Source organism: Taudactylus pleione, unplaced genomic scaffold (assembly GCF_031769625.1).
Source record: "Taudactylus pleione unplaced genomic scaffold, aTauple2 ptg000212l, whole genome shotgun sequence".
Lineage (NCBI taxonomy): Eukaryota > Metazoa > Chordata > Amphibia > Anura > Myobatrachidae > Taudactylus > Taudactylus pleione.
Genome location: NW_028284614.1, coordinates 4415572 through 4442430, shown reverse-complemented (window position 1 = coordinate 4442430; position 26859 = coordinate 4415572). Strand labels below are relative to the sequence as shown.

Here is a 26859-nt window from a genome sequence, read left to right as displayed (position 1 = left end):
ATCGCAGGTCTCACAGAGCTAAGTGGAAGACGTCTACAATATAATATAATAAATACCTGTGTATATTGGGTATGCAGTCGGCATCCTGGCACATAGGATGTAGGATGCCAACAGTCTGAATACTGGTATCGAAATATAGACAGGTCAGGAGCCCGGCACCAGTATCCAGACCGTTGGCATCTCAAAGGTAAGTGTCAGGGTGTTAGGGGGAGGTTAGCATTAGGTAGCGGGGTTAGGGTTGGGCACTAGGGGGAGGGTTAGGCATTGGGGAGGGAGGGTTAGGGTGCGGGGAGGGGGAGGTTAGGTTTAGGCACTAGGTGATGGTTAGGTTTAGGCACTGGGGAGGGGGTGTTAGGTTTAGGGTGGGGGAGGATAGGTTTAGGCACTAGGGGGGTAGGTTAAGGTTAGGCGCTGGGGAGGGTTAGGGTAGGGGTTAGGGGGGAGACTCACCTTAGCTTCCTATGGGTGTCGGGATTCTGGCTGTCGGGATGCCGCTGTCGGTATTCTGACCAGCGGCTTCCCGACAGCCGGCTTTTCATACTGATTCCGTAAATTGAGCAACATATGTAGAGGGAAGCAGAACAAATTGCTGATTTAGTCACGTGATGTAAACAACATCATGTGATCGGCTCAATACCAATCACATAATATGTGAGCTTGTATTAGGTGACTCTGATCAGGTCATGTGTCGCAGGCATCTTGTGATCGGCTTGTAATCAACCTCATCGGGTGTGTGGGTCTAGATAGTGCCACGTTACATAACAACTATTTTCATTTCAATGGGGATTATTATATACAGCTAATTGGTACCGCCATGGGTACTTAATTTGCTCCCTGCTATGCCAATTTGTTTATGGTGTACTGGGAGGAGGAGGTCATCGTCAAAAAGTCTAGGATGAACCTCCAATGGTGGTACCGTTATATTGACATAATCTTTTATGTGATGGTGTGAAGAATATCTCATGACTTTTTACAGTGATCTTAATGAGAATGATTTTAATATTATTTTAACCTTTTATTCCAGTAAAAGGGAAATCAATTTCCTGGATCTTACAATCTATGTGGATAATAATCAACTCCATACCAGGAGTTTTAAGGAGCATCCCTAAAAGTCAATTTTTGAGGTTGAGGCGTAACTGCAGCAAAAAAGAAGAATGTGAATCTCAAATTGACGTTATGGAACAAATGTTTATAGAAAAAGGTTACGATAAGAATATATTGGATAACTGTAAAAAGGAAGTTTTAAATAAAGATAGAGATGAACTAATTAACAATGACCGTAAAACAAAGAATACTGATGATAGGTTTCAATTTGCTTTTATCATGGGATATTCGGCGCAACATAGGCAGATAGAAACCATCATCAAAAGACATTGGCATCTCCTTTTAAAAGATCCAGTTTTGAAGAGAATGATACCTGAACGCCCACGCTATATATACCGTAAGGCACCTAATTTGAAAAGTATACTGACTAAAAGCGCACTTGCAACAGCACGTATTCATCCCATTAGAAATAAGGGTTTTTTTAGATGTGGAAGTTGTGTGGCCTGCAGGGAGATCAAAACAAAGCATACAAAATATGAGGAACTAGAAAGGAATGGAAAAAAATGCAGACTCAATCAGTTCATGACATGTCATACGACGAATGTGATTTACCTCATAGAATGTAGTTGTCAACTTATCTATGTAGGCAGAACTAGTTGAGCTTTAAAAACCAGATTAAGTGAGAATTTGCGGAACATCAAAAAGGGGTTAACCACTCATTCCCTTTCCAAACACTTTAAGGAGGTCCATGGATGCTCAACAAAGGGAATAACCCATTTCATGGCGATAGAGAATGTCAAAAACACGCAGAAAAATAGAGATCTAGAAAAACGCCTGGCAAAAAAAGAAATTAACTGGATTTTTAATTTGAAGACATTAAATCCTAATGGCCTCAATTCCAATTTTGAGCTGAAGTGGTTTTTATGAGTTTTTTTTATACATGCTTCCTAATATATTTTAATCATACATTGACATTGTGTTTTATATATCTAGTTTTTATATTTAGATTGCATTCTTTGTGGATTAAAATTTTATTATATTTATGTCCTTTTTGATCTTGTTTTTTAAATGTTCAATAAGGGTCTGTCATCTATTTCATTAGTGTGTTGGTTCACAACTATTACGATATAGTATGCAAATCATTTCTGTGCTCTTAGATTCCATTGTTTTGCCCACTTTACATGTGATGATACCAATATCAAAGATGGCCGACAGCATCCAAATGGGCGATATACATATGGACCTGAGAAATGGATGTTTTGCCTCAAGTAAGATGGCCGCTATAACCGGAAGTGGAAGGACCGGAAGTGTGTTACCATATGTTAAAGATTGCCGTGATATTCCTAAGCTTCTTTGGGCATGGGTGGATGCCAGTGAGGCTCCCCGATGTTAAGAAACAACTCACGGAGAATGAATAGTGAATGTCACTTATTGGTGTCACAAAGACCACGTTCCGCGAAACCGGAAGTTCGGACGGACAGTTCCGGTTTCAGAGTATTAAGGGATTACCTTATTTAATTTTACTGTTCCAGACCATTTCTTAAGAAGAATTTTTTGTGTGTGAATGTAGCTTAATGAGGATCTATTGATATATGTGAATATAGAAGATCATTCAGGACACAGGCCGTTTGACCCAGAAGTAATTACAGAGAGGGGTATATAAAGCCTGTGTATCACAGTCTGAGGCACATTGCCTTGAGGAAGAGAGCTGGGACTCTCGAAATGCGTTGGCCTGTGGCACAGACTGAAGGTTTTTGGTGTGGACGTTCCTGGTACTATCCCCTGGCACAAATGAATCTATGGTGGAGCATCCAGAGGCTTCTACAGGCTTTTATGCAAGGGGATGTCTGGTAATTACACATCTTGTAACCAGTCGATTTTGATGTCCATGGAGTTTATCTTATATGTCTATTAGAATGATATTTTTTAGGAATTCTATTCCATTTTATTGATTGTGTGTAAATAAACCATTTGTATTATTATATTACACTATGGTTCCTTTTCCATTTATTGTGTTTTTTATGATATTGGACACATAAGGAGAAAGAGAACATACAGATATGGGAATCATCCAGATTGCACATATAAGGAAAGTACTTGTCTTATATGAAATGTGAATTTTTTCATGTTTTAGTTGAAATTAGCGCCCCCTAGTCCCAAACACAGTCTTTTTTATCTATATTGTTCCAGTTATTCTAGGGTATAACTTTTTGAGGATAGGGATAGGATAGGAAATACACTGCAATTCCTATTTATTAGTGCCACATTATCAGTTTGTATCAAATAGGGTTTTGAATTGAAGAGTGGGGAAGTGAGGGCAGGGCCGGCAACAGAAAACAAGGGGCAGTGGGTGAAGGGTAGGGAGTAAGAGAGGCCCCTGTAGGAGGGTGTAAAGAGACAGAAAGGGAAAGTATAAGGGTGGGTAGAGAGAGAGAGAGAGAGAAAACAAGAACGCAATAGTAAGGAACTCGCCTGTCACCTAGTCGCTATATACAGCAGGCATCTGGTAGTGTCGGCGGAGACCAGGGCCGCACATAGATAGCCCAGACTCTACTCCTTGCACCGGGGCCAGTCACTAGAGTGTGACGTCAGGCCCCTCAGCACAACAGCAATGTCACAGACAAGAAGGTAAGAGGGGGGAGGGGTGGAAGGGGAGTGTTGGATCACCTCCTCCTTTGCTATGGCCTGTGGCAATGTACAGTAATGAGTCACTTTGATTCATTACAGTCCTGCTGTTAATGCACCTGTGGGCACCCTCATTACCGCGGGCTATGGTGTATTGCAGCAGAGCAGGCAGCAGTGACAGCTGCGTTTGTCTCTGGGCCCCTCTGGAGCCCCTGTAATCTCGGGGCCCGGTATGACTGTGCCTCTAGTCCCCCCCTGTCGCCGGGCCTGAGTGAGGGGCAGACATCTTATATTGTCCATTATTTGGGAATATGACACCTCACATTCTATTATAATTAGTATCAACATATAAAAAGTGCACAAAAAATATTTTTTGGAAGAAACGAGGCCAACAGACAACCAGTAAAAAAAGAAAAAAAAAACCATATACACTGCCTATTCATCAGTTAATATAAAAAATGACAATGTATAATAAGACATGTTCTCACATTGATGCAGGTATTGATGGTCACATATGAGCTTTTGATCCTAAAGTATAACATAATATAATAAAGACCAGGGGGCTTCTGTTTGTGTTTATGACCGATAATTATAAGGGCCGAGTCTTGCTATTAAAAGCATTGCCCTTTTAATTATCGGTCATAATGACAAACAGAAGTGTAAGGTTTTACAACCTGACGTTTCGTAAATAAACCCCCTAATCAGTATAAACAAATCTATATAATATTATGTATTAGCTCAAATTAATACGGTTACTAATATGATAATAAATAAATAAATACCAATAATAATGGTTAAGGTATAACCACATAATTAGAATAAAGAATAAATAAAAGAATACAAAAAAGGGAGAACAATAACCAAACAGATCAGTGGCGTAAATTCATCCCAGACGCCCAGAGGCAAGTTATAATCTGTTGTCTCACACCCCCCGTCACAGCCGCTGACACTGAAATGTAGCAATGCGCATGCAGACAAGCTATAGATTGACAAAGGCAGCAGCTGATGGTCTGACATGGAGCTCCCCACTAGTGTATGGTGGCTTCTTAGGTGCCGGGATGGGGTGCCATGTATTGGGCGGCTTTGACAGTACACTCAGGGTACATAGTTTCAGCCCTAAGTGGGGTGAATATGTTGTGGACAATGGAAGAGGTGCCCCTTTCTCCGGCAAAATAATTTATGTAACAATCAGAAATAATACTGTTCAATTCCAGAGTTTCATTTAACCCATCAAGATAAAGAGAAATCAACTGGAACATCCATTAAACTTCTTGGCGGCAGAGGCTACTTTATCTGTCACTGCCCCCAAATGTGTTTGGAATAATTTCGATTTCAGTAATGCTAAAACTAATGGGATGTACAATATGAACCATATTAAACTGGCTAGAGACACTATGACTATGGGGTAAATTTACTAAAGTGAGAGTTTTTAGAAGTTGAGTTTTAGAAGAGATGTTGCCCATAGCAACCAATCAGATTCTACTTAACATGTAACTAGAACCTTCTAGAAGATAATAGCTAGAATCTGATTGGTTGCCATGGGCAACATCTCTTCTAAAACTCACTTCTAAAAACTCTCACTTTAGTAAATTTACCCCTATGAGTAGAGACACGATTTATAACATGGTGTCGGTGCGTCCCATATAACATAAGCACACCCACATGTCAATAAATTAACAACAAAATAAGAATCACAATTCATGACATTTCTGATATGATAAATATCATTCTGTGAGACAACTGGTAATGAAACGGTCTTCTGAGCCATATGGGAGTACATGGTACACCTTACCACATTTATGAAACCCGGGTGGTTTTTGAGTCAACCAATTAGAGCCACTAAATATAGTATTAAGACTTTTTAAATGTTTTAATAGATTAAGTGCTAAGATAGTTTTGAATGATCTCTTTTTTCTATAGGTTATTTGTACTTTGTGGAAGTAAATTATGTAATATATTATCCTGTCAGTTAATGTGATAATTCTGATTAATAATATACTGGATTTCTTTAAACAGCTGTTATATTTACAAATAAAAGCTATTTGTTTACCATCTTCAATTTCCCCATAATTAGTTAGATAATTTTTTTGATTTCTTTGGAGAACATGTTCTATCCATATTCAAACCATCTTTTAAGACTCAATGTAGGAGAGCATCAGGGTAACCTCTCTGTTGGAAAGAATCGACCATATGATGCTTAAGTTAAGAAAGGTTTAAATTGGTATCAATTTTGCCGATGGTACATAAGTTGTTTTTTGGGAACATTAAGTTTCCAAGACATGTGATGAGCACTAGTATAGTGTAAATAGGATTAAGTGCTACCTGATATAATAAGAGGTAACAATATTGCTACCTGAAACCTCAAGGGTTATATCTAGGAAGTCAATGTGACTACCCTACTAGGTGTGTGAAAATTATAAATTAAAAATGTTGGTGATCAAGGAAAAAATAAAGTGAGTGGCAGTGGAAAGATCCCCATCCCAAGTAATAACAAAATCATCAATATAACGTCCATTGAAGCGACGGAATGCATCCCACACATGGGTGCCCTCAAACTAGCTCATGTTTAGGTTAGCATAGCTGGGCGCAATCCTGGTCCCCATGGCCATCCCCATCACCTGAAGATAAAAAGTAAAAAGGTCAAATAATTGTGATCGCGAATTAAAGAAATGCAGTCAAGAAGAAAGAATTTGTGTTCACCATTGAGGTTCCCCATCTCTTGATTACAATGGGCCCTTCCATATAATGGATTGTACAAAATTTAGAAAATGAGTGGTGTTTTGGAGATGGGACTTCAATGTAGTCACACAAGGTAGTAGAAAGGAGTCTACATAGTAAGAGAGATAAGGGTGGTGTGGTGAGTGATTTGTGATTCTTAAGGAGGTGATAGCAGGTAGGAGTAGTGGGAAAAATGGTTTATAGGAAACACAATTCCTCCCTAAATAGGTAGAATCCTGATCTAAAATCTGATAAAACGATCAATAGTCTAATTGTTTAGGTGCCTCTGCTATGTAGTCCTTTCGATCAAGGACTAAATCACCATTAATGTCACTATAATGCTTATCATTTCTATAGGGAAATTTCCCAAATTGCGACATGCTAAGAAACCTTGAACAACCAGGAATAGGGATGGACATCAGAAGCCCGGCATTGAATAGTGGCCATGCTTCTGACATCAAATCATACATTGCAAAGGCTAGTTACAGGGCTATCGACATCAGCCACAGGACCAAGTATTGAGGGGATATGGCCAAATCCCAGGAGATGTGGCCTCGCCCCTCAATCAATAAAATTTGTAAAAATAGTTTTCACGGCGCCACTTTGGCGATTGCACAAGGGGCACCATCTGTCACACAGGGAGATATTTGTCCCCCTCAGTGGCACTGCAGATGGAAACCACATCCACCTTAGCAGTTGACCCATACCGGATCACTCCAACAAGCCTAGGCCTGAATAATTAGTACCAAATCTTCAACTCTCAGCTCCCCTGGCTAGTTGCCATCATATCCAAACAATTCAATGTTATTACCATCAAAGGTTAAGCTGTGCCCATGCACAGTAAAAGCTGGATCTCTGCACATGTGCAAACAAGCTAGGCTGCAGACGAAATGGGTATGAAATACAGCCGGTTCAAATACTGACGCCGGAAGCAAGAAGACTAAACATCCCGACTGTTGCTGGTAAGTATGCTAACTCTCTCCTGTCCTACCCTTAACCCTCCCTTAGTGGTGCCTAACCAAAACCTCCCCCAGGTGGTGCCTAACCCAAACCCTCCCTTCCCGCACTCTAAACCTAACTCTGCCAAGGGGTGCCTAACCCTAACCTCCCACCAGTGGTGCCTAACCCTAATACCTCCTCCCCATAGCCTAAGCCTAACCCTCCCAGGGGAGTGCATAACCCTAATTTACTCCCGGCAGTGCCTAAACCTAACCCTTCCATCCCCAGGGAAACTAGTATACTTACTCGAGTCTAGAAATTCGGGATTCCGGCGGTTCGGGGTGCCGACGCTGGTATCCTGATATCCTTTTGGATATCGGCGTCGGCATTATGCCGGGTGGCGAGATGCTGGCGTCAGTATATCGGCGGCCGGCATCCCATCTGCCTGCACTATAACTACATCCCACTGCAGACACCACTTCTAGTTGTATGCAGCTTATTATTTAGGGAAAATATGTATAAAGTAAGTTTAGTGTCACCTGTGCAAACAGTTTGTATTTGTAAACAATACCCAAAAACTGACTCGATTAGACTAATATAAAGTTTCCCTACTTTGGGCTGAATTCAACTACACTAGGTGTGAAATCGGCCAATTTTGTCACTGAAATCAGCCGATTTTCACAAAAAATTGGAGAAAATGGGAAGATGTGAAAAAAACCAGGCGAAAAAGTTTTCACCATATCAGGTGCAAATAAATGCAAAATCCCTATTTTTTCTACAAATGTGGGGATTTCTTTCAGAACCATTTGGACACCCCCCCAATGATAGGTTACCCCAAAAGTTTTTTGTAATTTGCATAATTTGGCAAAAAATGACCGATCAAATTTTGGGTGAAAAAAAAATAGTTAAAAATGGGTTAAACATATTGTGTCTGGTTTTTCGGGGGGGTGGGGGGGCATATGGTTGTGTTTTAAACATTGCATGTGGCTGAGGCAAGCGGTTTTTGGACAGTTTTTAAAAGTGCGCTTTTGCGACTCGAAAATATATTTGTACCCATATTATTGTACCCCAAATTTATGTGGAATAGTAATTTCCTGGAAAAAATATCTCTCTATAATTTTTTACCATTTTTCCGTATACGCAAATTACCACCAACTGACACAATTTAAGTAGCCTAAATAATTTTATTACAGCCAATAATACACTTCTAAATAATTTCCGATGTACGTCAGCCATTTTTTTGGGGTACAGATGCAATTTCCCGCTTGTCCTGACTTTTTTGCCTACTTTTGCTGGTTTTTGGGCTTAAAATTGTCCGTTTACAGCATTTTTTGGGGCTAAAATCTGCTAATTTCGCACCTAATTCAATTTGGCCCCTTTATGAATAATGAAATGAATAAATCCAGAATAGTCTTGGCGCAAATGGTGGAAAATTGGGACGTGTAGCGCTCAGACCAATTGCTAAGTGATATTGTTTCAAATGATTGGGTGATGTGTAAAGAGGAATGGAACCAAAATGTTGCAAGATAATAGTTTACTGGTCTGAATAGACAGCAGCAGTAAACAGAATATTGGTGCTTGTACAGAAAAAAGTAGCAATCATAGATGCGGGTAGCTTGGCCTGAACAAATAAGGTAATGTGCAAAATGACACAAGTGGGGCAATCTTGGACATAAAGGATGCAGCAAAACAAAACTAAAACAAATGCAACACAAATCAAAACAAAACAAATCAATGTGGCAATGTCCAGTACCAATGTTAGTGCGGCAAAGTCGGAAGATGGTAGTGGGTATTATCAGTATCCTTGGTGCAAATGGTGCATTGATATCAGTATTCTATGTGTGGATCATAAAAGGGTATAAACATTGTAATATAAAAATAACATTTATTTTGAATCAATTTAAAAAGAGATACATGTGCATATAATAAATAAAAACAAGCAATGTTACACATATAGAAAAAAAGGATACAATTATTATAATGTTGCAATATTGCACTGTTTCAATGTACTGTGAAAAACACACAAAAATGAGTTCTGATAACAGAACTAATGCTAGCAGCTATTTCTAATGTAGCAAGGTGCTTCAATCAATGTTTGTCATCTTAAAAAGTACCTACTGTAAGTATAGGTTTTTCAGGGTAGTAAGCATAAAGTCAATAAAAAGTGGAAAATCCCCCAGTCTCTGTACAGATTAAAAAACACAGGTAAACAAAAAGAAACATGGTTACAAGGGACCAAGAACAGGTTCTATGCTTACACTATATGCCAAGGTTGCAAAAAGACTAACAGCAAAAATACTAAAGGAGAAGACACTTTCAAGTTACACAGTAATGGAAAAGCATTCAATACTAAACAAAGAATTACGTGTGACACTAAAGGGGTAATCTTAGTAAGTAAGTAAGCAGGGGTGTATCTAGGAGTCTGAGCGCCCCTGGCAAAGTAATGGACTGGCGCCCCCGTCCCCTCATATTTTCTGAATAATTGCATTCTGTCTACCCAGCCATCCCTCTTCTGTGTCCCCAGCCATTCCCCCTTCTGTATCCCCAACCATCACTCTTCTGTGTACCCAGCCACATATTCCTTTGTCATTCCTCCCCTGTAGCCCATCCTCCCTCTATGACATCTCACATCTCCCCCAACCTGCCCCATCACATATTTCTCTATCCCTGTAGTAACACAGCCCCCCTCCTCTATAGTAACATATTTCTCTATCCCTGTAGTAACACAGCCCCCCTCCTCTATAGTAACATATTTCTCTATCCCTGTAGTAACACAGCCCCCCCCCCTCTATAGTAACATGTTTCTCTATCCCTGTAGTGTACAAGTGATTATATTTAGCCTAAATATAATCACTTGTACATCACATACTAAAACAATTCATCAAATTCCCATAAATTACAAGCTTCATGACTTACCTTCTTGAAGAAAGCTCCTTCTGGCTGCATCTTGCGGATCGGCTAGCTAGCACTGCTCCTCATGCGCCACAGCTTCTCTCCCATGCGGCACGGCAGGTGTGATGTCATGCACGCTGACATACTTTATTGAACAAGGGGACTGAAGGGGACAAGCGGAAGCTGATGCTGACTACCTGCAATCAAACAGGTAGTCAGCGCGGCATGCAGGTTGGAGTGGGCCCCTCTTCACCCGAGGAGGGCATAGTACGGGCGGCAGGAGCGGGCCCCTCTTCACCCGAGGAGGGCATATTGAGGGCGGCTGGAGCGGGCTCCTCTTCACCCGAGGAGGGCATAGTGCAGGTGGCTGGAGCGGGCCCCACTTCACCCGAGGAGGGCATAGTGCGGACGGCAGGAGCGGGCCCCCTATTCACGCATGGAGGAAGTAGTGCAGGCAGTAGCAGCTGGCTCCCTCTTCAGTCAAGTTGTAGCGCATGCGGCAGACAGTAGGAGCGGGCTCCCACTTTACTCATGGAGGGACTAGGAGTAGCACCAGCGGTCGGAGCGGGCTCCCTCTTCACTTAAGCAGGCAGTAGCAGCCTGGCAGGAGTGTAATCACAGCCTGATTGTACCCCTTGGCCGTGGGTGGCACCGCCGGATGGCGCCCCCCCTCAGCTGGCGCCCCTGGCGAGTGCCATCCTGGCCAATGGGTAGATACACCCCTGTAAGTAAGTAATTAGCTATACTGGGACTCCTTTTACAAGGGTAACCCAGAGAAATGTTTTCCATACTTAGGCCCGTATTCAATTAGTTTCGCACCCGCGATACTTTTTTGCATGCCGGACTTTTCGGCTACATTGCGTGTTTTTGGAGAAAAGACTTTTCGCCCTATTCAATTCTAAAAGACGCAAAAACAGAACCCAGCGAAACTTGAACAGGCGGAAAGTGCCGTCAAAACAGGGAGATCAGCCTGACATCCAAAAGATGCATTAACATTGGGGATCAATATAGATACCCCCAAATATCCCGGCTGAAGCTATTTGGGGTGCTTCAGTGCTGTCTTACTGCTAAATAGCATCTTTGCACAAGTGGTGGAGAATGGCATTAAGTAGAATTTTTGGATGAAAATAAATAGTCCTGTCAAATTTGGGGTACATGAAAATGGATGCAAGCATGGTTTAAACTAGCTAAAGTGAAGTTTTAAAAATCGTAAAAAAATCCACCTGCCGCAATCTTAAAAACACCTGCCCCATACTTGGGAAACCCCTAGAAGTCTATTTCGCTAGTTTTTAAGTTTGTCCCCCAACTTTGACCTTTTTCACCCCCATTTTCCAAGTCATTTTTTGACACAGTTTGCCTTTGGGGGACTGTCCCAAGGGTGTTGAGTGGTTTTCCAACGTTTGCACCCCGAAACCCCAACTCTGCACTTTTTTTCCGCCTGCTATTCAAGGTACATTACATTGACTGTCCACGTACATGAAAAGTCTTTACAATTGAATACGACGGAAAGTTTCCGCCTGGCAAAATTAAATCATCCGCGATACTTTTTTGCGGATCTCGGCTTTTCGCACCTAATTGAATACGGGCCTTAATATCCAAATGGCTGATGTACAATCCTCTCATAGCAACTTATAAATAGAATTCTTTGAATTCCCACAGCTCCCAACTGCCATCTCACAGGCTGGGTTTGAAAAATTACGGTTGGGAGCCGATTGGTTGGTACCTTATCACTTTTTACTCTATCTCCTAACACTGCTAAGTAAATAGACCACTGAGATGCCTACATTCAGTATCTGTAGGCACTGTAATACCTCCTGGTGCATCTTTAGGTGCCATCATCAGACCATCATCAAACATCAAAACTTAAACCAGCCCTATGCTAGGTGCAGAATCTCCGCCCAAGTATCACCCCCTGTGTGAGTGATGAAGCATCTGTAGTGACACGCCCGCAACACTCTTTAGATGCAACTGCTGTGCCAAAATATGCTAATACCTGCAGGAGGCATCTGAAGCACAGAGAAGCCTCCTGCCTACATCCCAGATCCGAGACCTGCGTCCGAAGATGCAGGATCGGATCAAGATCGCAACCATCGGTCGCAATGTTTACAGCATTGGCCATCTGAGTAGAGCCTAAGCTTACTCTGAATGGCCGCCTCCTGCTTGCTTGCGTGGTCAGTAAATCTGTGTTGGAAGACGCACACACTGGCCTCGTCGCTCCCAGGAAAGGGCCGACATGCCCCTGTTTTTTGGAAACACAGGCAGCGTCACCCCATCCCCCAAATGCCGGCTTGGAGGCACTGCATGCAACAACACAGAACGGGTCATGCACATGCACAGTCCACCTGCCATCGGAGATGTACGCCAACCATCGGGTCTGATACATCTCTAAATCAGGCCCTAAGTGACGGGAGGTAGTCTGGAAGCCGACGGTCTAAATGCCAACCGCTGGCTTCCAGAATCTCTAATCCCGGTGTGGTACTAATGACAGGTGTCGAAAAACTCGCCGCCTGTCATTAACCATACGCCGGAAGACCGACGCCCGACATACCGAACGAAGGTAAGCCGGGCGCGGACAGCCACTTTAGGTTTAGGGCTCCTAGGGGACATAGGGTTAGGCACCCCCCCGGGAGGGTTAGATCTTTGCTAGGGGAAGGGGAGGTTAGGGTTAGGCACCCCCGGGGGGAGGTTAGGGTTAGGCACCCTCCTCGGGGGGACTAAGGTTTAGGCAGTGGGAAAGGGGGGGGGTAGATTTAGGCACTTAGAGGGGGGATTAGAGTTAGGCACTTAGGGGGAGGTTAGGGTTAGGCACCCCTTAGGGAGGGTTAGGGGGTAGAATTAGGTTAGCGATACTGACCTTAGGGACGATCGGGATCCTCACCCTTGCCGGGCTGCCGCTGTCGGGATTTGAACCATCAGCCGGCGGTAATACCTACTACGCCCTAAATCACAAACAGGTGTAACTGTACATTTAACTGTGGTTAAAATGAGTGGTGTATATTTAATACTGAATGCTCTTGAGAATCTCTGTCTCTGTTCGAGACAATTGTCTAAAAGTTCCTTGCTCAGAGGAAAATAAATGTTTAGCGATTGGGGTGCCTGAAATAAATATGCTCTGCAAGACACTGAATCAACAATAATATTGAAAAAAGTCCTTTATATAGTTATTTAAATAACATTTTATTTTACAGTTACCCACATATCCCTTATTATACAGTTTGAGTATATATTGATGTATTTATGAAAGCGCACACGTAGCTCGGGGGGCAGAATCAAAGTGCATACATGAGAAACAGATTGGAGGGTAGTTATCATTCTGCAGAAATGACAGATCTCTGTGTCGCTAACTGATACCTCTGACAATATCATTGTGTAGTAATGACAGGTAGATAGGAATGGCCATCGGTAGGTTAACCCTCGGTGGTCGTCATCGAGGGTACCAATGACATTGATGAAACCATCGGCTGTGAATGATCACTGGATTCATCCAGTGTTGGTAATCCCTATGTTAATACTGGACCGGGAGGCGGGTCAATCAGGGAGGGGAGTTGGGGTTTTGTGGGTCATGTTGGGGGGTGGAGCTAAGTTCTGTGTCCAGGCACATGGAAGGAACAAAGGAAAAAAAACATTGCTTGGTTCTGTGCCATTGATGACAGCCACGGGGGATTGGCGGGGGAAGAAGGCGGTCATGTGTGGGGGTGGTAACACTACCCGGCGTAGAAAAATACAATGAACAGTGTGCGTTGAGGATTCACAGGGACCGAGCTTTCTCGCAAGCTCTGTCCCTGCTTGAGAATATTCATACATCTCACAATAATTCCTAAATTTGGAATGCGAATTTAGGTGAAATTATCACACTACAATCTGCATTTGAAATGCAGATTGCAGTAAATAGGGGCCAAAGTCTGTTATTACTCAGTATAAATATTCTCTTCTGCTGGGCTCTGCGGTCCTCCCAGGCCTTCCAGGGTTATCATGTTGTTCCTGCAAAACAATTTTAAACGATTACTGAATTTCAATTCCAAACATAAAACATGCATTAAACACCTTATCTGTTACTAAGCTTTACTGAAGGACTTTCCTTTGAGGCTCAGCCATTTTTGGCAGTATATAGTGGTGTCATGTATATACTGTAATCAGGCCATTACTAAGGAAATGGTTGTGCAGAACATTGCATCTATAGTACACTGGCACTTTAAGAGCGCTCGCTCTGAATCAGGCTGTTTTTTTTTTTGCGGCTCCCTGGCCGCTCGCTAAGCTGTGGGTGACCACCCACAGCTTTTGCGAGCTGCCGGGTGATGGTCGTGACCATTGGGGCTTGCACCCTTGTGGTAGTGTCTCGTCCGTCGCAAGCCCCAGAGAGCTTCCTGCTCTAACAGAGCAGGAAGCTCTCCACTGACATCACTGGTGATGTCAGTGGTGCCTCCCACAAACGGCAGGCGTTCCTTCGGGAACGCCTCCGTTTGTGTAGCCACCCCCCTGCCCGCCTCCAAAATGGGGCGAGCTGTCAATCAAAATCGACAGCCGCCCCCTTTTGGTGCAAGACCCGTAGCGACGGAGCGCCCGTCGCTGGCTGGGTCTCGCGCATGTGCACACTGGAGCCGGCTCCAGCATGCGCAGTGAGGGACCATCGACCCGCTTGCGAGCGCTGTGCGCTCACGAGCGGGTCTGAATCAGGCCCACTGTTCCACAAATCAGGATTGCCATCTCTAGCCCCAATTTCCAGACCTTCGGGTCGACTGTCTGCCATCTTCTATTGCAATGAACAGGCACCTTGGAAATTGCTATACATTAGTTGAAATTTCCAGCACACACCTAGACAGCTCCCCACATTCATGAAATGTGTCAGTTTTTAGCATTCCTACCAATATCACATTTTCTGCACCTTTGTTTTGTTGTTTTGCCTGTGCACATTGTTACTTAGGGGCCTATTCACCAAAACATAATTAAAACTTGTGATAATTATGGTTTGAACTCGATGAGAGTTCAAACAAATCTTGGGAGGCATTCATCACACCTCGTGCCCCAAACTATCACTTCCCAAAAACTACTGTTTCTACGAAGTCAGTTTTGCTGAAGTGAGAAACTTTTCTCCTGCTCCTCCCGGTCTTCCTTTAGTTATCATTACCCGTCTTCAAGCTGCGCATTCACAGCATGAAAACAGGCTGTGAAGAGACTACCTGCAGCAGGAGAGAAGAGACACCTCCTTCCACCCACCCAAACCAACCCCGCTGGTGTCTGTCCAGTGTCCAGCCCAAACCCCCCCATCCTCCGCAGAGCTGCAGCCGCCGGAGTGTCTGACCCCTATCCCGCTGAGACATGCACCTTCGTGTCAGTCCCCCGCCACTGCTGTGCCCTCTCCCTTGCACCCTGCTCACAGGAGGACTGCTCGGGGATCCAGGAGGCAGCTCCTCCAGGTATGAGGACACAGCAGGGTGAGATCTATTCTAGAGATGAGCAGGTTCGGATTTCAGAGATCCGAACCCACCTGAACTTAGGAGACATGAGGCAGATCCGAGTTGGCTCGGGTTTTCCCGCCTGACTTGGATCTCAAAACGAGGCAAAACATCATCATCCCGCTGTCAGATTCTCGCGGGTTTTAGATTGTATAAAAGGTCCCGCGGTCGCCACCATTTTTCATTCCGGCTGTGGAGAGTGAAGAGGGAGGGGGCTGTGAATGTGATCGCTGTGCTGTTGCTGATGCTGTGCCTAGGGGCTGGCTACTGTTGTCACTCAGGGGCTGGCTGTTTAATGTTCATAGGGGGCGGGACTGGTTGTTGTCCATTATATAGGGGCTGGTTGGCTGTTGTCCTGTCCACTCCATAGGGGCTGGCTGACTGTTGTCCATACATAGGGGCTAGCTGTTGTCCTGTCCATAGGGGCTACGGCTGTGCTGCTGTGTTGTCCAGGGGGTGCTCTGTCCATCAGGGGTGCTCTTCACCCCCAGTGTGAAAAAAATATATATATGTTTTTTGTGTGTGTGTGCGCTTTAGCCACACTTATCAGCAACATAGGTGTGCAGGTGTGCTGCCTGTGTTGATTATCAAGGGGCTGCTGCCTCGTTCAGGGTTGCTTCCCCCCCCAGAGTGAAAAAAATAAAAATGAAAAGTGTTTTTTTCTCTGTGTGTGCATTAGCCACACTTATCAGCATAGTAGCTGGGTCAGTGCTGCCTGTGTCGTTTATCAAGATGCTGCTGCCTCGTTCGGGTTCTCTTACCTCCCAAGTGCCCCCCAAAAATGTATCCAATCAATCAATGTGTTTTTGTGTGTGTGTGTGCGCGCGTTAGCCACACTTGTCACCAGCAACGTAGCTGCGCAGGGGTGCTGCCTGTGTCCTTTATCAAGGGGCTGCTGCATTTTTCAGGGGTGCTCTCCCTCCAAAGTGCAAAAAAAATTTTATTAAGTGTTTTTTTTGTATGTGTATGCGCGTTTGCCACACTTATCACCAACAACGTAGCTGCGCAGGGGTGCTGCCTGTAGCTGCACCAATTATCAAGTATCAACTCTTCTTACTTCTGCCAGTGGCTGCGCCAACTATCAAGTATCAATTCCTCCTTCAGTCAGTGACTGTATCCAATTTCAAATATCAATTCTTCAATCCTCAAGGGGTACCCCAACCATCATCTTTACACAGTCCTCAACTCTATTTATCAGCAGTTTTGAGCCAGCTAGCTGGATGCAACCTTTTGTCCCTTAAGTAGATGAAAAAAATCAATATTGTGAGCTGTGATGTGGTCAAAATTGACTGGAAATGGGTGGAAATAAATGTTATTGAGGTTAATAATACTGTGCCCATTTTATGTGATTTTAGCTGTTTTTATGATTTTTTAAGAAAAAATCCAGATCCAAAACCAAAACACAAAACACAGAAGAGAGGTTTTGGCAAAACCAATCGAGATCCAAAATCAGAGGAGATTCAGATCCAAAACCAAAACACGGGGGTCGGCGCACATCTCTAATCTATTCAGATCCATCTGCTGCATCGGGTGCTGTACACCATCTCAGGATGGCGTACATTATCACTGTCCAGTTCTGAAAAAAATGCTTTCTCAGAACTTGATGAATTACATAATTCCCACATCCCCATACTATAGTATGAAGACTGTGGAAATTATCGGGGGACAAATGTAACCAGGAGATATCAGTGATATCTCCTGCGTTACAGGAATGATGAATTATCCTAACACTTAATTTCTACAAAAGAAGGTGAAACTCTTAAGTTTAACCTGCTTTGTAGAAATTAAGTGATGATGAATAGACCCCAGAATATGCTGCATTATTCAGAATACTTTTTTTTGGACAGGGGGTAGGCAACGTGTGGCACTTCAGCTGTGGTGCAACTACACATCACAGCATGCCCTGCCACAGTTTTAGCATTCCTTAACATCAAAACAGTAGCAGCCAGGACATGCTGGGATTTGCAGCTTCACAGCAGCTGGAGTGCAGCACATTGCTTTCCCCTGATGTACAATATATAAAGTATTGCTTTATATATTGATATATGATATTGATCATAGATTTACAGTGTCTGACATGATTTAGCAGCCTGTACAATAGAAAAACAGAACAAATATTAAACATAACACAAAAACATGCAGGGTAGACAAGTTAGGAAACGAATTAGAAGCCAGTTGGAAATGAGGCTTACAATCTAGCAGGGAGTGGGCTGAGACACATGACTGATTTGTTGATCTATAAAAACCATACACATAACCTTTCATGATTTAATAGTTACCTTGATTTGAGTTTATTTCTTATTTTATATCTGTCTGAAAAGACACAGAAATAAGATTGTTAATGCATTATTATCTAGAGGTGGAAATATCTGCTCTTCATACTTTCATAGGAAAAGATGCAGGCAATAAAAAATACTTAAGTTCATATATTGAGTTGGCTGTATCTCAAAATATGTCAAGCTAATATAACAATAGAGTAGATATACAAATTACAGTGTTAGAATGTAAGTTCTCATGAGCAGGGCCCTCTACCCTCTTGTGCTACTCCTTACTTATTCTGTCATCTACTCCTCGCTTGGACGCAACACCTAGTTGCTTACTCCCTGTTGCTTATTTGAGTATTATGATCACTAATGCAGCAATGTATATAAACCTTGTCCTGCATTGTATTGTACTGTAAGTAAGCTCTTACGAGCAGGGCCCTCTTCCCTCTTGTGCTTCTCCTTACTTTACTTTCATCTACATCTTACTCACCACTAGGGCACCTAACACTTGGTTGCTTATGCTCTGTTGCTTATCTGGGTGTTATGGTCGCTAATGTAGCAATGTATATTATCCATGTCCTGGTCCTGTATTGTATTGTTCTGTAAGTCGCTTGTCTACAACTTGTTTATGTACTTTGTATGGTGTTGCGGAACACTTGTTGTGCCATATAAATAAATGATAATAATAAGTCACTTGTTGCTTGTTCACTTGTCTATGTGTAGCAACCCCAAGTGATTACTTGTCAATTGGTCCAATGATACTCTCCAAGGGTTTATATAAGGTTAAGACAGTGCAGGTACAACCTCAGTGAAAGAAATTATGCTTTTATTCAATGAACTTCTTCCCTTTTGGGGGAGACACCCATAACAGTACAGAACAACATATTATGCGATTACAATATCATTTGACACTTCTGTAAAGCGCAATTATGTTTTATTTTACAGGAACACAATCTGCGTCAGCTGGACCAACTGGAACTCTGCGGAAGGTAAGGTGTTAAGAACAGAAGCACATTACAAAAATATACAACCTAGCTATTGCCGATTAATCACTATCAAATTCAACATTAAGAAGTTAAAAGATAATAACAATTGTTCTGTTGATATTACTAAATTTCTACGTTTACTAGTAATTTTCTGCTGGCCGGCAAGTAATTAAAATGACAGAACAGTTTAATGTTTCAGTTCGGGGTTAACCACACTGTCTGTGCACTTAAAATCAGTACATGGTAACTATGTCTCCATTTAGTCACAAAATAGTTGGAAGCTATTGGTGACACTGCAATCTCTGTAGTCGCACTGTTAGGTATTTCTAGAAGTAATTCACGACTGGTGAGTAGCGATTCTAAGTCCTGCAAGCTATCCCTAACAGTGTCCTGCTGACTCCATTGTCTGTGTGCCTTAAAGGTATGAATGAGATACTGCTGCTGCTGATAGCTCCTGAGTCTATAGAAACTGACACAGCAGGGAAATGGTCTGGCTATCAATGTAATGGTCAGTTTTTAGAGATTATGGCAATGGGTCACTGAATCGGGTTGTCTGAATGAAGCCTGAGGTAGCGTGTGTGTGAGGTGAGCTAGGCTTTCCGGTATTAATAGGAAAAGAAGGACAGAGAAGAAAATGTCATATGTGGTGCACAATAAATTAAAACTTAACTTTTATTCATGTTAACAATAAATATCCATTCAAAGAAAAAAAGCAGTGAAAATAATTAAAAATAATAGAGTGTATCACAAAGAAAGAAAATGTGATTAAAATAAAGGCGGCGTGTGTATCCCGACCTATTGTGTCATAATAAAGACTGACTGAATTGACTTGTGATTATAGGTCTGATTATATCAAAAAGTATACCTAATTGAATCTATAAGAGGTGACATAAATGAGTCACAAATAATCTTATCAACATTAGTATAGTAAGGTTCAGTCAATAACTGACCGTGTGTGTGTTAAGGCTGCTAACACGGGGTATTATCACATCATGTGATCATATGTCCCTAAATATAGAATCCTTATATAGGCTCTTAATTTTATTGTCTATCCATCAAATCATGTGACATATTATATTTTTACACCTCGAGATATATAACTCTTTATTCAGATAATACTGTTATTCACAGTTATATTCAGATTTTCAGTAGGAAGTGACTCTCCTTATATGTCATTAAGTTTAAGGTGTCAAAGAAATTTTTTTCTGACAATAGATACCCGCCAGAACAAAGAATATTAAATTATTAAGTTATCCAAAAGGATTCCCCTTTAAAGTACTGGTTCTTTTTCCAAAATAGTTGTTTGAACAGGAGATTTCTCCTGCTGTTATCAGAGCTTCTGGGGGATATGTAAATATAGCACCATCAGCGTGGACATTAATTCCACCCCTCTTTAAGTATATCACATTAGACGCAGCTCTTATCTTACATAGCGCTCAATGCACGTAATAACACACTACTGTTGGTATATACATATAATAAAAGACATTGGAACGGGTAACACACGCCGCTGCCGGTATTAACGGTATTTCCGGTATTAACTACTCTCCCCTCTGCCAACCAGTCTCGCCTATGAGTGGCACTATATACTGCTCCTCGAACCATTCCTTCAGCTTCGGCTCCTTCTGATAGGCTCCACCCCGGCTGCGCCTCCTTCAGTTGCGGGTACTGCTGGGCTGTATCTTCCGACAGATAGAGGAAGTGGCAACCTGCCTCCCTGGGGTGCCGTCCGGGCTACTCTCACTCCGTCCGGGCTACTCTCACTGTCTTCACTTCGCTCCCCGGGGACCCGGCTGACCAAAAACACTGCCCTCTCAGGTAAACACACAGCGTAGTACTTTGCTTGCTTTGTCTACTTCACGACCAACTGCCTAACAGTCTCTGGCTGGACCCTTTTATGACGGTTTGGTCTAGACTATACAGGGCAGATGGCCCTGTGACGTCACACCCACATGACTCTGGCTGAAAGGGGGAGGGGCGGGGATGCTAACGGGGGACCAAAAGTGTCCCCTCGCGGGCTCGCTACACTCGCCACGCTTCGGGCACGGTGGCTCGCTGCGCTTGCCAGAGATATTTATTCCCCCTCTATGCCCTAGTGGATGGTAACGCAGGAGCGGTCCAGCCTCCTGCAGCGGTCACGTGGTGTCTACGTCACAGAGGTCCTTTCTCCAACTTGGAAATAGCAGCAACTCTTTTATAACCTTGCTCCAGGCTTGTGCACGGGCCAACTGGTTTCACCCGCCATCCTCACACGCTGGTCGGCTCACTGTTTCCCAATAGGAGTCTCTTGCGCCTTCAGGACTCCCCCCTTCAAAGATGTAATAGATGAGTCCTTGCCTTATATGTCTCTTAAGTGCTGCCATGCTGGGTTTCTTTCCGAAGAGTCCATCAGTTCTTCAGGGGGAACATCCCCAGTTACCATTTTATTTAATTGTTCATAAATAAAATTGACACATAACTAACACTCATTTTAGGTGAAATGGCAATTTGTCATCTCCTTCTACAACACTGGGGTATCACATATATACTCTGTAAGGCGCAGCGGACCACTTGTGGCGCCATATAACTAAAGGATAATAATAATAATAAATGCTAAAATCGCATTACCCAATCTGTACACAATCTGCCCACATCTGCTCTGAATTGTTAGCTGTAGGGATCAGTTCTGTCTGACCTTCAGTATCATTATATATTTGCTATTGTTATGGTAGTACAGTATGTGCAATTCATTGTTACTTATATTACATTGCTGTGAATGTTTGCAGTAAATAAACTATTATAAAAATAATAAGAATATAATAACTGGGTTACTTACAAATATATATCGTGACCAGCAGGACAACGAGAAGAATGATTGTGATGACAACACCAGCGATAATAACCGTAGTTGCATTATTGTCCATCTGAGATTCTTGCAAATCTGTCATCTGCTAGAACACAAGAGAATGCAGTTATATTGGAGAAAGTCTTTTAGAAAACATTATGATTTTTATGATTCTGATAGTGTTGTAGAGTCTTCAAACTAGGTAATTCTTGCCCACTCTTCCTGATTTCTGGTAGACTCCTGAATTTGAGGATGTTCGAATTTTGTCTGTTTGTAATGTATCCCTGGCCACCAGGGGTCGCCAGGGCTCCTGCTATGTGTGCTGCAGTACCGTTCCTCACCAGAGGTGCTGCTCATTGGACTCTGTTCTGCACTCAGGTGTCAGGTAATTATGACTTATCACAGTGGCAAACGCAGGATTTCTAGAGGGGGGTTTCCAAATGCTTGATTTTAGAGTGAGTGCAGCCAGTCCATGAAGAGGGCGAATTAGTACTCAACCAGCTTTAATTTGCGTCATACAAAGTATATTGTGTATCATAATTCCAGCATACACAGGACCAGAGATCACAGTAAGCCATTAGATGCGGCAGTAGGGCCATCCTGCCTGAGCTGAATGATTTTATATTAGATGTGGGCACCATTCCAGAGTATTAGAGCAAGTCCGGGAGTCTGGGGGAGCAGCAGAAGAACCTAGCACTGCCCTGGACATATATATATATATATAAATATTGGGTTCTATAGCAGCACAACCTTAACAGTGAATGTTTTCCAGATCTCCTAGTTGGTGCACAGGTTATTTATTACTGGCTGATACATGTTAAAAGATCCACAGATGGTGCTAATTATTTCATTTGTGATACTGAGAAGAACATTCAACACTAGTAAAATTCTATGTTATTGCTATTTCTACTGTGGTCATGTGTATGCTGGAGAGGGGTTTTTTCAGGCAGATGGAAACCCCCCCCTGCGTTTGCCTATGTATCAGAATGGATCACACCTAAGACCTGACTATTTATGTTGCCTCAGCCCAGCACTCATTAATGTTAGCTTTCTTGTTTTCTACCACAGCCTGGATTATGTTTCATGTTTGCTGTGATCTGCCATGCTTGGAACCTGCCTTTGATATTCATTTTGTTTATGCAAAGATTTCTGGATCCCTGCTTCTATGTACTCCAATGCTCTAGACTTTGTTTTACACTCCTCTGAGCTTCTGTGGCTGCCAAGCCTGGGAACACTGCTCCTCACCATGTTACCATATTTATCCAGGACTTCTTTTGTGTCTACCATTATTTTCAGTCTGGAATCTGAGTTACTGCCTGCTTTATTATTAATCTGGGACTTTATTTGTGTCTGCATTTCCAAGGTTTACCGTGTCCAGCATAATTGTATCCTCAAGCTTATCTGCACTCCCTTGTCATCTGTTATTACCCTCAATAAACATCATTCTGTATTCACTATTACATTCCGTGACTTGTGGTTCAACTGTATTCCAGGTGGCTTATAACAGGGGGATAGTCTTGCAGTGCCTGGAAAAGTGGGCAACTCTCCCACAATCTGACACTTTTCAGATGTGAATGGTGCAAGGGGCATGATGACACCATTGGCTATGAATTGTGCCGTTGTGTTCCGGCTCCCAGAGACATAATGGCAGAACGCAGCAAGTAGCGGGCTGCTATGTGGAGATTTGCGGTGCCATGTTTCCACTCTGCCCACCTGGACTTTCCAGAGATCTGTGGGAAATGATGTGTGTGCAGATGTTGATATTGCAGAGTTATGTAGGCTCAAACCAGTGGATGACTCAAACTATGAACTACCCAGTTACTTAACCAGTGGTGTTGGTTTATTGATAGATAGCAGGTACAGCTGTACTCACTGTTACATACACAATGGTGATGAGCAGGGCTTGAGCGGGGTTTTATACTGCTCACCAGCCAGTGATTTTATACTGCAAACAGGTGGTGGTGCAGAATGCTGGAACAGCTTTATAGCATGTAATTAATCAGCTTTCTCATAGGAACTAAGTAGGAGACTTCTGTCTTCTACCAAGTCACTCTACACAGTACAGAGTAAAGACAAGATGGCCCCTGCACATGTTCAGTAGTGACCTCAGTGACCATCTTGGAACAGGGCATGAAGCCTCCCTGGAGGGACAGGAAGACTGGAGTCTGCACAGTTGCACACTCCTCTTTCAACACCCCCCTCCCCTCCTTGCTATAAGCTTCCTCATGTTACACAAACATTAATTTCAGATTTTTTGTGGTGATCTGTAAAATAAATTGGGTTAAACACATGAAAAGACATTAATATATAGCAGATGACTTTAGCTTGTCCTTCTCGGTATACTGTATACTTTAGCAAAAGTTCCTTTACTGATAGATTGGGCCTTCACAACAGTCTCTCGACTCACAAACTGCTGCAACTATCATGATTCTTGATGCTTTTCACACTTATGGTTTTTACATTTTGCAAAGTCTCTTTGCCTATCTTGGATTTTTATTCACATCTTTAGACTTTGGTTTTGGCTTCTGGATAACTTGAGATTCTTCATCATAACTCTTAGGTGGTTTACCAATGTTTGGTCTTGCAGAAGATCTCCTCTATGGTTGAATTTGGATGGTGACTCAGACACATTTTCAGCTGTTAGCATATCTAGTGACACATAGCTTTGCATACCAGTTTCCAACTTTTATTTTTTTTTGTGTAGTTTCATTAAAGATAACAGCCTGTGACTGAACAATCTTTTCAGTACTTGGATTCCACACATCTGTAACCTTTGCTCTCATGGCAATAGCCAAGCAAGATGCACTTTACTTTGCATGGAAATATTAATCTTTTCTCCTTTGGTATATGCACATAGGCCATAGTTCCAAAACATTTGAGATGTGTTACACTTGGTTTCCTATTTGATCACACTTCAATAGGTGTTATGTACTTTAAGGCAACTGTAGGAGAACGGTTCTTGAGATAAGCTGCTGTGGACGTGGCTTCTTCTCAAAATTGCTTGCATCTTCCTCTCTCTACTAATGTACACTTTGCTCATTCATCAACACCATTTTGCTCAGGAGTACAGTAAATGGTCAATTAATGCTCTAGTCCATATTTTCTTAAGAATTGTTCTAACTTTATGTTGAGATATTCTCCAACGTTATCAGATCTCAAGGTCTTGAGTCTGTCAGAGCTGTAACAGGGTATAAATGTGCCCTGTCCTGTTCCAGCTGCCTCCTAAGCACCTGACTTCATGACGGAGGGGGCAGGAACAGCAGCAGCAGTAAGTGCAGCACTGATTTGGAGCATCCTGAAGAGTGCCTATCTAGAGCATCTAAAGGACGCCTCAGTGGTAATTGCTATGGGGCAATGACACTGCCCCCCACAGAGCTCTGCGCTCTGTGCTGGGGCACCAGTCGCACACCTCTAGTTATGATCGTGGAGTCTGTGACCTGTCTGATTTTCTACAAGTCTCGAATTCTGCAATTTTTTTCACCATTTCAGATTTCTCTCTGATGAAGTACACATGGGTCTTCTGTGTGAAGTCATCTATAAACTTCACAAAGTACCTGTATCCACTGGCAGACTTTTTTTTTCACTTTTTTCTTTATTGAAGCATCAAAAGATACATAATAGATTCAATTATAGTACAAAATTACAATCAAAGCACCTTCAAGTCTTATAACATCACATTTGTTTACAGTACAAAAACAAATCCAAGGAGGAACTCCGGAACCTGGCCAAATGACCCCAGTATATTAAAAAGATATCAGTGGGTCCTGAAGGAGGGTACGAGTCTCGTACCACAAAGTGTTACGGAAGCAGTGATTGATAGCCTCCTTAGTGGAGGCAGGGAAAACCTCAATATAACTCTCCCATGTTGCAAAGAATCATTTAATACGCGTTTCTTTCTGGAGGTAAGCTTCCAACCAATCCATATGCAGAATAAAAAACATTTTTTTCTTTAAACATTTCAAGGGTTGGTAGAGAGCTCTGTATCCATAAATGTAAAATGGTTTTGCGAGCAGCAGAAGAAATTGCCAATAACAATTATTTAACATCTCTAGGAACTCGAGTATTAACAGGTATAAAGCCAAATATAGCCCATTCGGGTGTTAGTGGGATATAATTCACTAGATGAGCAGTAGCTAAATGCCAAACATCCAACCAAAATCATCTGATGAGGGGACGTGCCCAAAAACAGTGGTAAAGATCAGCAGATAATTGTCCACATTTGAGGCATGCTGAATCAGCTAAAATTCCCATGAGAAAACCTCTATAAGGAGAGATATAGGAGCAATTAAATATATTAAAATACATTTCTGTATATTTAGCAGCAGGAAATGTCTAAAAGGAATATAGTAACATATTAAGAAAGTCAGATAAAGAAGGAAAAAATTGCAACCATTTGGACATACCAGTTTTTAGAGAAGAGTAGTCTATAGGGGTTTTAAAAAATCTCCACTGACAGACTTTAGTTCCATTAGACCACACACATCTGAATGTACTATTTCAAGTGGTTTTGTAGCTCTGTTTTTTAATTTTGGAAGTGACTGATGACTTTGTTTCTTGGCAATACAGCTCTCGCACACGGGTTTCTCTGAGTTAGTCACTGACATTCCTGTGACAATCCCGTTCTGTAGCTTTTGAACACTGTCATATACAAGATGACCAATCCTCTATGCCACAGTTTCAGTGGCTGTAACTCAGTTGTCATCATCGTGTAACAGTGCTGTGTATCAAGGACATACAATTGTTGACATATTGTGCCCAGGGGCACCAAGAGGGGGGGGAGCGGGTACAAATTGCCCAGGCTTCCTGAGGTGCCCGGGTCCGGTGCCGCCCCCCCTCCCTCACAGCAGCCCAGCACACAGCATGTGCTGAGCGGCAGTGGGAGACTGCTCGTGGCTGCTGAGCAGCATCACAGCAGTCTCCTATGCCTGTGGGGTGGGAGCGATCACACTGATCGCGCCCCCCTGGCTTTGCGCCGGGCTGAGGGGGCTCAGAGCGTGGCGCTGCAAAACGTTTTTCTTTTCCTGGAAGGGGGCGTGGCCACGCCTCCCGTGATTAGGCCACGCCCCCGTTACCTAGGCCTGCCACAGCTCATGGCCGGCCTGCTTGTGCCTGTA

At 42.8% G+C, this 26859-nt stretch overlaps 1 protein-coding gene across 4 annotated transcripts in view; it reads right to left on the bottom strand.

Moving 5' to 3' along the window:
* Nucleotides 1-13352: 13352 nt before the first annotated feature.
* Nucleotides 13353-26859, bottom strand: part of LOC148517700 (T-cell immunoglobulin and mucin domain-containing protein 4-like) — a 106476-nt gene continuing 92969 nt past the window's right edge. For 2 of the 4 annotated variants that reach the window (XM_088478365.1, XM_088478362.1), the window contains exons 5-7: nt 21737-21851; nt 17951-17984; nt 13353-14199 (exon numbers count right to left, since the gene is read on the bottom strand). In XM_088478365.1, the coding sequence (XP_088334491.1) occupies nt 14127-14199; nt 17951-17984; nt 21737-21851 (222 nt within the window). In that variant the 3' untranslated portion in view covers nt 13353-14126. The remainder of the gene's footprint in view (nt 14200-17950; nt 17985-21736; nt 21852-26859) is intronic. The other 2 variants (XM_088478363.1, XM_088478364.1) reach the window with 2 other exon arrangements.